Raw genomic sequence first — 10,583 nt, forward strand, 5'->3', positions numbered from 1 at the left:
AGACCAGTGCAAATCCAGATTGAGCTATTTATGATAAATAACTACAAGAATTTCAGAAAGTTCATCATTCCTTGAGTTTTCATTAGATTTCATGTCCACTCACATTATTCTACTGAAAGCGACTTTCACTAAAAGTTTCATTTCATGACAAAACATGGTGAGTGGTTCTGGTGGAGAAGGACCGGGAAGGAGGAGGGAGTAGAGATGAAATGGGCTATTGGCTTTCCAAAGAATTTCTGGAAACTGCTGGGCAGGAGAGATGGCAGACTGTCTTGATGGAAGACATTGCAGAACCTTCTGGTCCATGGTCAATGCACAGACTCCTTGCCAGACCATCCACAATTTCCATAGGAACATTCTTTTTTTCCTTATTTTATTTTTTATTGGCGTATAGTTGCTTTACAATGTTGTGTTAGTTTCTGTGAAACTAACTAACAAAGTGAATCAGTCACACACATCCCCTCTTCCCTTGCATTTCCTTCCCATTTAGGTCACCTCAGAGCATTGAGTTCCCTGTGCTATACAGTTAGTTCTTATTAGCTATGTGTTTTATAAATAGTAGTGTATACATGCTAATCCCAATCTCCCAATCCATCCCACCCCTTCCCCCTTGGTATCCATATGTTTATTCTTTACATCTGTGTCTCTATTTTTGCTTTGCAGATAAGTTCATCTATACCATATTCTAGATTCCACATATATGCGTTAATATACAATATTTGCTTTTCTCTTTCTTGCTTACTTCACTCTGTATGACAGTCTCTAGGCCTTCTGTTAATCACTGACTGACTGTCCCGGGAGGAGGAACTCACTTTTCTGGACTTTCTGCAGTCACAGAATTGTGCTAAAGAATAGTGCGCTCTGCCTCATGAATGTTCCACTGAGGCAAGTCTTCCTTGAGTTAATTACAGGAAAGTCCAGAGTTGGAGGAAGTGTATGTCCTGTCAAAGCTTCAGAGACTGAAATTTTTCTGAACCAGAAAGATTTGGAGTCACAGTTGGACAAAAACTTGGGTAATCTGAATCTTCTTGTGGTCTCAGATCTTACTTTCTGACCAAAAATGGGAAATCAAGGCTCAGGGAGGCAAAACACAGATATGATTTTTCCTCTGTGGACACAGGAATAGAATCCTGGCATTCCACCAAACCTTGTCTAGTTGAGCAGCTGAAGCTTGAGATGGGCCTGGGTTGATTTGGCCCTTGATGAGATCCTTACCTGTGCCCAGTAGGGAGATCTGCCTTGTTCAGCTCCACCTGATACCTATGCTTCGTGCAGGCTCCTGAGAGTTTGATGAACTCTGGCTCTGCTGTCAGAAGAACCAGAAAAAGTACCAGGGAGGTCCTACTCCCTTTCCTGGATGAGCCATTAGCGACTAGACCTGAAGCCAGATCACTGCAGCCTTCTCTGTGTCAGATGTGAGTGAGCAGACTAGATGGGTTGGCCCTGTTTCCAGTCCTGACTTAGGAGATCTGTTCCCAGATGTGCCTCTTTTGTCCTCAGAGCCAGATGAAGGGCTGGCACCTGCATTTCCCCCCAGGTGTTTCTGGTATCAGCTTAGCTCCTCTTCCTGCCCTTCCTCAAGAGTACCTGACCTTTCTTGATTTCACTGTCCTTTGGGACCCTAAGGAATGTCAGAGGCCAATAGGATGAAGTTCAAGAAAGGAAAACCATTCTCTAGGAGTGTGATATTGTATAGAGAAAAGCATAAACTTTTTGGATTCTAAGTGACCTAAATGTAATCCCAGCACTAGAAATCTCTGGTTTGTGATGCCTAGCAATGTTATTAAACTCTCTGAGTTTTCATTTCCATATTGTTGAGACAAAGATAACATGCTTATTTTACAGGGTTGATATGACAGGATGGGATATATTAAAAAGGATTTTAATGTTTTCTATTACAGCATTGTGTGTGTGTGTGCGTGGTAATCACTAAGTCATATCTGACTCTGCACTCCATGGACTGTAGTCTACCAGGTTCCTCTGTCCATGGGATTTTCCAGGCAAGAATACTGGAGTGGGTTTACATTTGCTCCTCCATAAATCTGCCCAACCCAGGGATCAAACCTGGGTCTCCTGCATTCTAGGTGGATTCTTTACTACTGAGCCACCTGGGAAGTCTTATTATAACATATGTATTACTATATCATGAATATCATGTTATAATAACCTTCCAACCTTCCCAATAGCCAGTACTTGTTCATCAACAAATATTGACTAATTACTACATGCCAGGCATTGTTCTAGACCCTTAGAAAGAGAAATGAACAAGAAATTCAGGCATTGAACAAATAAACAATTAAGCACTGAAGATTAAGTAGTTGCTATACACAAATTCAGGATGGAAGAAATAGAAAACTGCTGAAAGAAAGGACTTCTCTATCATAGAATCTTTTTGTTGTTTTGCTAATAGTAGGCTAGTCATTGTTAAGGCAGTCATATAAGCAGACTATATAAGCCCTTGTCCAAAGGTTGATCAAGTTAATTGAGGCTACTGGTTTTGAAAAGTCTAGAGAGCAGTATGGGATAGAGCTGGTGATTCAGGCTTTAAGAATCATAGTTTTAGGTCACAGGAAAGATTAAATTATTTCTTATTATAGTATAATTATTAACAATTAAATAATGTACATACTTTTAACTCCATCAATAGGTGATGGATTAAAAGTTATAGATTTCCCATTGTAATACTATTTTTCTGTGAATATATTATGTTAATGTGGAATAAACTCCAAGATAAAATTTTATTTGAAATAAAGCCATTTCAAATAAAGGACATGATATAAACATTACAAAAATTATAAAATATAATTACATATATTTCATAGAACTAACATTACACATATATACATATAAAATATGTAAATAGTAAATTGCTAGAAAGATACACAAGGAATTAATTATAATTGTTTCCTTGGTGCAGAAAGGTGGGAAAGCACAGAGGTGAACCCTGAGAAGGAAATCTTTTGATTATATATTATTTTGTACTTAATTTTATCATGTACATTTATTAAAATTTTAATAAAAAATACTTGAAATAATACTCTAGTTTTATCTCATCCTTCCACTATTAATTGCTAGTCTTATGATCTAGAGAAAGATATTAAAATCACTCAATGTTCCAATACCTGTTGTGAAGAGTAAATAAGTCTAAGTACAGAAAACTTGATAAACCTAGGTGAATGTCATGTTAGGCAAGTTTCATCAAGATACTACCTGATCTGAGACTTGAAAGTTTCCATTAGGGTGAGGAAGAAGCATTCCAGTTGACTGCTGCTGCTGCTGCTGCTAAGTCGCTTCAGTCATGACCGACTGTGTGCGACCCCAAAGACGGCAGCCCACCAGGCTCCGAGGTCCCTGGGATTCTCTAGGCAAGAACACTGGAGTGGGTTGCCATTTCCTTCTCCAATGCATGAAAGTGAAAAGTGAAAGTGAAGTTGCTCAGTCGTGTCCGACTCCTAGCGACCCCATGGACTGCAGCCTACCAGGCTCCTCCGTCCATGGGATTTGCCAGGCAAGAGTACTGGAGTGGGTTGCCATTGTCTTCTCTGGACTATATGATGAGCCAACATCGTTATGATTCCACAATACTATTTCTGCAATCACTGATTTAGAATCTTTATACTAATTCTTTTGCTTTGAGTATTTTTCCTTTTTATTTTTACTTGGTTAACTCCTGCATGATTTTCTTATATCACTCTAAATATTACTTCCTCAGTGAAGTCTTCTCTGAACCATGCTTATAAATTATGACTTTCTGCTTTTATTCTTTCTCCAGAGTAATATACCTTTTCCTTGATAACAATGATATCAATTTGTAATTATAATTATTTGTGCAGTCTTTCCTCTCCACTGGACTGTAATGTCCCTGAGGCAAGGACTCTGTTTTGCTCATCCTTGTAAATTCAGTACTTATTAGTGAGCGTAAAGCAGGAATGGGAAGTGCTCAGAAGCAATGAGAACACTGAGGAGACTCATGATAATAATTTAGAAACGAGGGCCTGGCTAATGTCATATAATAGTGTACAATGGCATTGGCAATGAAAATGTGAATCGAGTCAATGTTAGAGCAAAAAGACTTTTGCTAAGGAAGAATGAGCAGGATTAGGAGACTGGTTGAATGCTTCTGTGATAGCCTTTATTGAAGTGCAGAATTACAACATGGTACGCACTCTGCATGGCACTTTTTATTTCTGTAGCTGTTTGTGAGTTTGTCTGTCTCACAACCAGGAGCTCTGAGAGGGCAGCACCTGGTTTACTGTTACACCAAGATTCAGTCTGTGAATATCCACTGATTAAATGAAAGAAAATGTCAGCAAATGATGAGGTCAAAAAGAGGGATAATTAAAAAGAAAACATTTTTTAAGATTTGGAAATTCTCTGGGAGGATGGTGCTAGATATATGCTTTAACACCCAAGCAGAGATGTCTTGGATTTAGCTGGAAACCTGGAATTCACATTTCAGTGAGAGATCAGAGCTAGGGAATCAATTTAGGATTTATACATTTAATCACTGATTTATTAACCAAGTACCTATTGTATTCCAGGCATTGGACTAGGCCTCAGTAATACAAGCATGAATGATGAACTGTCCTTACTGTGTCCTCTATGCATATGAAAATACAATTGTGATATCTTTAATGCTTAACAGTACTAACTTATTAACTTAGTGCTAACCGAGCTTAACACATGCTAGATGCCACATGTGTTCAAAGGAGAGTGAATTTGGATTTGTTTGAAGGAATCTAAGAGAGATTGATAGAAAACACTGGAGTTTACTCTTAAATGATACGTAGACACTAACTTGGAGAAGGTAATGGCAACCCACTCCAGTACTCTTGCCTGGAAAATCCCATGGACAGAGGAGCCTGGTAGGCTGCAGTCCATGTGGTTGTGAAGAGTCAGTCACGACTGAGCGACTTCACTTTCACTTTTCACTTTCATGCATTGGAGAAGGAAATGGCAACCCACTCCAGTGTTCTTGCCTGGAGAACCCCAGGGACGGGGGAGCCTGGTGGGCTGCTGTCTATGGGGTCGCACAGAGTCGGACACGACTGAAGCGACGCAGCAGCAGCAGCAGCAGACACTAACTTGGTATGAGATGTATAGTATGGTGTCTTTTAATATCATTTTGGACTAGTTTATTTTAGTGTTGCTCAATTGTTTTATGTTCTTACTGATTTTCTTTCTACTTGTCCTACTCATTAATGAGAAATGAATATAGAAATCTCCCACTGTATATGGATTTATCTATTTTTCATTTCACCTTTACCATTTTTTCCTCCATATTTTGAAGCACTTATCAGGTGATTACACATTTAGGCTGATTATGGTTACTTGATGAATTGTCCTTTTTGCCATTAAAACTTATGCCTATTTATCACTGGAAATACTAATGAACATAATGCTTGAATCACAGGAATAGATCAATAATTACAGGAAAAATAAACAAACAAAATTTCAGGGACTTTGACCCACTATTATACTGTTGGAATTTTATCTCAATATGGTAGCTGAAGAAGACTTTAAAAAAAAACCTTAAAACTTTAAAATGTTCACTACATGACTGCTTATACTGGAATACAAGAAACAATGAATTATGGAGAATATAAATCATATAAAGTAATGGAACTTATACATGGTGACATGTTTTATAGCCTTCAAGTATTATTCTTACAAATAATTGTCACAGCATGAAAATAAATGTTTATGATTGGTATCAGGAGCTTTATATTCCTTACCCAGTTTAATCCTTATACCAACTCTATGTGGAAATTAACCACGATTACCTGTTTTTAGATAAGAAAACTGCTTTATCTACCCTAATAACTTGTTGGGTACCTAATCTGTTAACCTTGGTTATGACATTAAGTGATAAAAATAATTATAAAAATGTGCATTCAGTATGTCTATAATTGTCAGAGATTATTAGAAGTAAGTTCATAAAGGTATTCAGATGAAGTAATTGCTAAGAATCAAAACCCATATATGAACCTGCAATATGCTTGGGCTGTCATAAATACATTATTAATAGCAAGTCTTAAGAAACCTATAGGATAGATATGATTATTATTTGCATAATTTTACAGATGAAAAAGGTGTGAAGAGTTATTGACTTTCCCCTATTCACCCAAAAAATAAATGGCAGAGTGGAGTATGAACACAGGCAAGGCTCCTTTATATTGTATAATATTTCATTATTTCAGGAGTTCATAGTTTTTCTTTCATAATTTCCAATGTTGATGAAATGATAAACTTCTGAACGCAGTAATTGCGTTTTATGGTCTTTTGTACTTTCACAGCAACATACACAAAGGTTGAAAACGGAAAGGCACTAAAGGAAGCAAAGCATAACAGAGTTGTTAATAAGACATAGAGGAACAGCTAGGATCCATTGCAAGCTTGAAAGCAGCACCATGCCTGAAATTAAGTTTGTGAAAATTTGGAATTACTTCGACAAAGCTTAAAAACCTCAATATAGAACAAGAGTGAAAATTGGAAGCTCTGACAATTCTATCTCAGAAAAATATTTTGAAAGGAGGTGATTAAGGATATTGGAGTTATGAAAGGATACTTGTGGGGATTAGTGATCCACTTTTCTCTACCATGCTAAATACAAACAAATTTAAAGCCAAAACTGCCTCACGTATGTGAAATGAAATGAATAAACGGGACAAATAATGCATGGGGGATTTATGCCTTTATTTCTCCTGATGGAGTCAGTCTTGCAGAACACAAAGTAAAGTATCAAGAAGACTCTTGGTCCCCAAGTTCGCATCAGAAGAAATTTCACACTGTCCCCAGTGTATGCCACATTGGTGCACATTAGCAAAGCAAATACTTAGAATACATTGGTTGTAGAAGTTTCAAAATAGCATTTGTACCAGTAAGATAAGGAAGGTTAAGTCCATATTGGGCAAACAGAGGAAAATGGCACATAATACTGATAGGTGGAATATACCTCTGTGCTCCTTCCCCACACTGGTCTTTTCAGCAACCATTTCACCAGCTGGCTTTTGTCTCCGAAAAGATGAAAACAGAGGTAGAGAGGAATCCCAAACATGGAATTGATTGTTCCTCACTTAATAAACTTTAGTTCCATCTTTCTAATGGTGAGGGAGGAGAGAGGAGGGATTAGGATGGGGAACACATGTATACCTGTGGCAGATTCATTTTGATATATGGCAAAACCAATGCAATATTGTAAAGTTAAATAAAATAAAATTAAAAAAAAAACAACAACAACTATAGTTCCACCTCAAAATGTCTACAGAAAGCAGTTTCTGACACCCATAGCCTTGTGGAAGGTCCGACCAAGGGCATTCTTCACCTCATTATTCCTTAAGCTGTAGATGATGGGGTTCAACATGGGAGTTATAACAGTGTAGGACAGTGATAGCACTTTCTTGCTCTCAGGAGAATTATTGGACTTTGGTCGGAAGTAGGTGAGGCTTGAAGATACATAGAAGAGGGAGACAACAAGTAGGTGGGATGAGCAGGTAGAGAAGGCTTTATGCTTCCCCTTAGCCGATGGAATCTTCAGGATGGCAGCAGTGATGCGAGTGTAGGAACACAGGATCAGCAAGCAGGGTATCATGACAACCAGAATGGTTCCAATGATGGCATAGATCTCAAATAGCGCTGTGTCTGCACAGACCAGACTCAGCACAGGTGGGCTGTCACAGAAGAAGTGGTTCACCTTGTTGATGCCACAGAATGGAAAGCTGAAGAGCCACGTGGTCTGCACAGTAGCCATGGGAATGCCTGGAAACCAGGAGACAGCTGCCAGTTTGGCACGTGTCCTTGGGTTCATGATGACTGGGTAGTGCAAGGGACTGCAGATGGCTACATAGCGGTCATAGGCCATGGTGGCCAGGAGGAAGCATTCAGAAACCCCAAAGAAGAAGAGGAAATACATCTGAGTGGCACAGCCAAGAAAGGAGATGGTTGTGTCCTGGGCAATCAGGGTCCCCAGCATCTTGGGCACAATGACTAGGTTGAAGCCAATCTCTAAGAAGGACAAGTTCCTGAGGAAGAAGTACATGGGGCTGTGCAGCGTGGGGTCAGCCAAGGTAACCAGAATGATGAGGCTGTTTCCCAGCAGAGTGACCAGGTAGATGACTAGAAATGTCAGGAAGAGCAGTGATTGTATTTCAGTAGGTAAGGAAGAGAAACTGATGAGGATAAACTCACTTACTCTTGTCCAGTTTCCTTCAGCCATTGATAAATGAATGGAGGTGTGGTCATGGAGAGAGACTCTTGATTGGAAGAGTCAGATTCTGGATTTGTTTTCAGACTCTTTCTTAGTGTCAGGAAAAAAGCACAATCAGGATCTCAGTTGTAACAGAAAGTGCCTTGTGCTATCTAAGAATCAACACAAGGAAGAAAGAATGGAGTCTGAGTTCTGAAATGCGCAATGTCTCATCCTTCCCCACTCTTATTCTTTATGATCCATTTTCTACTTTGTTACCATATTTACTAAAACAACTTGGATCAAATCTATACACATTCATTTTCTGCTGCACCTTTAATCCCTTTGTAGTGGGGTTAAGTGAGATGGGTCCTGAAGCAATGGAGTGGAGTCAGATCGAAAAACAGTAGAAATTTTCCATTTGTACCTATTATATATCCCCCTTTCTGTAAAGATTCATGGTGTTTATATTCTCCATCTACTGCCAAAGTAGGATTTACCTTTATGTACGCATTTAAGGTGGAGAAGACAATGGCACCCCACTCTAGTACTCTTGCCTAGAAAATCCCATGAATGGAGGAGCCTGGTAGGCTGCAGTCCATGGGGTCGCTGAGTCGGACATGACTGAATGACTTTCCTTTCACTTTTCACTTTCATGCATTGGAGAAGGAAATGGCAACCCTCTCCAGTGTTCTTGCCTGGAGAATCCCAGGGACGGGGAGCCGGGTGGCTGCTGTCTATGGGGTCGCTCAGAGTCAGACACGACTGAAGCGGCTTAGCAGCAGCAGCAGCACGGATTTAAGGACTGCAAACACTAAGAGTATTTGAGAGGGTATAGAGTAGAAAAAGTCAACTGTTTTATCATGTTTTGTTTTGACGTGACTCAAAGTAGTAGAAAATGTGGCAGTGAGATGCAAAGGAAGGATATCTACAGACTGTAGTAGTTTTAATGCACTTTCTCTCCCCTTTCAGTATAAGAACTGTAGAATACTTCTAGTCATGTAATGCTTATTCCTTCTTGCCTAACCAGATTATGAGGTAATGACCTTAGGATCTTTCTCCTCATTCCAGCAAAACTATAATTGATTGTCAGAATTCAGAATATGCACTGGTTTTCAACATTAAGATATGAGAGGAGAATTGTAGTACACCTAAGTAGATAAACACTGTGTCCCAGGAAAGTCCAACTACGTCTCTTTCAAGCGTGGACAAATTGGAAAAAAAGAAGCAGATCCTCAGAAAAATTCTGTGAAAAATATGAGGAAGATTAGAGGGAATGTTCAAAAGATAATATTCATAAAAAATTAACCTGGACTATATTAAATAAGAGACTCTTAAATCATATGAAAAAATTCAATATCTATTCCACTTCTATTGAGGTACTGGTGATGTGAAGCTGTCTTCCTCCATGAAGTTTAAAATCTAATGGAGGATATATTTAAATAATCAATTATATTAAAATCACAGAGAAGGTCTTGACACAGTAAATATACAGCATCTTGGTAGGGGTAATGTATAAGGAGAAGGGATACCTAGTAAAGCCTTTGATGGCTTTCTAAGAAATGAGGATGAAAATGAAGTTGGCTGAAGGTGTGCAGAACACCTAGGGTGCACTTTAATGTGACAATATTATAAAAATAAAGAATTAGGAAAAAGTAAAAATCACGGAGCTAACTTTTTTAACTGAAAGCATTCCTTAATACACAGATTCACAGGTGTGTATTAAGACACACAAATGGAAATATACCAATATGCCTTGATCTTTGTCATTTATTTTTAAGAAAAATCTTAGAATAGGGAAATTATCTTTTAAGCAGTCAGACAGGTAATAAATAAAAACAAAAAGGCAAGACCACATATCACAGTCAAAAGACCTTTCAGGCTCCTGCCAGTCCCTCCAGAACTTCCAGAAAAACATTCTTCTAATCATTCACTGACTTGTCCTAGGAAGAGGAACCCACCCTTATAGCCTTTCTTCACCCACAGAATCGACCTAAGCAAATAGTGTACTTGATGTGAACTGTCTTGTTCCACTGAAGCAAGTCTTCCCTGAGTTAATTAGAGGACAGTCAAGACTTCAGGAGACATATGTTCTGTCAAAGCTACAGTGACTGGAAGTTTTCTGACCCAGAAAGATTTACAGGACAGAATTGGAGAAAAGAAAAACAAAACCCTGGGTAATCTCAATCTGCTTGTTGTCTTAGATGTAACTTATGACAAAGAAAGGGGAAACTGTGGCTCAGGAAGGGGGAAAACTGATAAGATTGTCCCAGTGTGGACAGAGGAATGGAATTAGGTGTTCCACCAAAACTTGCCTAGCCGAGCACCTGAACCTTGAGAGAGGCCTGGGTTGATTTGGCCCTTGATGAGATCCTTACCTGTGCCCAGTAGGGAGATC

The 10,583-nt window shown here is 38.9% G+C and overlaps 1 protein-coding gene across 1 annotated transcript; it reads right to left on the reverse strand.

The window, feature by feature from the left end:
• Window positions 1–6,773: 6,773 nt before the first annotated feature.
• Window positions 6,774–8,816, reverse strand: LOC133261213 (olfactory receptor 10A5). The gene has a single exon (XM_061439728.1). The coding sequence runs from the start codon at window positions 8,213–8,215 to the stop codon at window positions 7,262–7,264; it is 954 nt and encodes a 317-aa protein (XP_061295712.1). The 5' UTR covers window positions 8,216–8,816; the 3' UTR covers window positions 6,774–7,261.
• Window positions 8,817–10,583: the final 1,767 nt, after the last annotated feature.

Source organism: Bos javanicus, chromosome 15, assembly GCF_032452875.1.
Source record: "Bos javanicus breed banteng chromosome 15, ARS-OSU_banteng_1.0, whole genome shotgun sequence".
NCBI classification, from domain to species: Eukaryota; Metazoa; Chordata; class Mammalia; order Artiodactyla; family Bovidae; genus Bos; species Bos javanicus.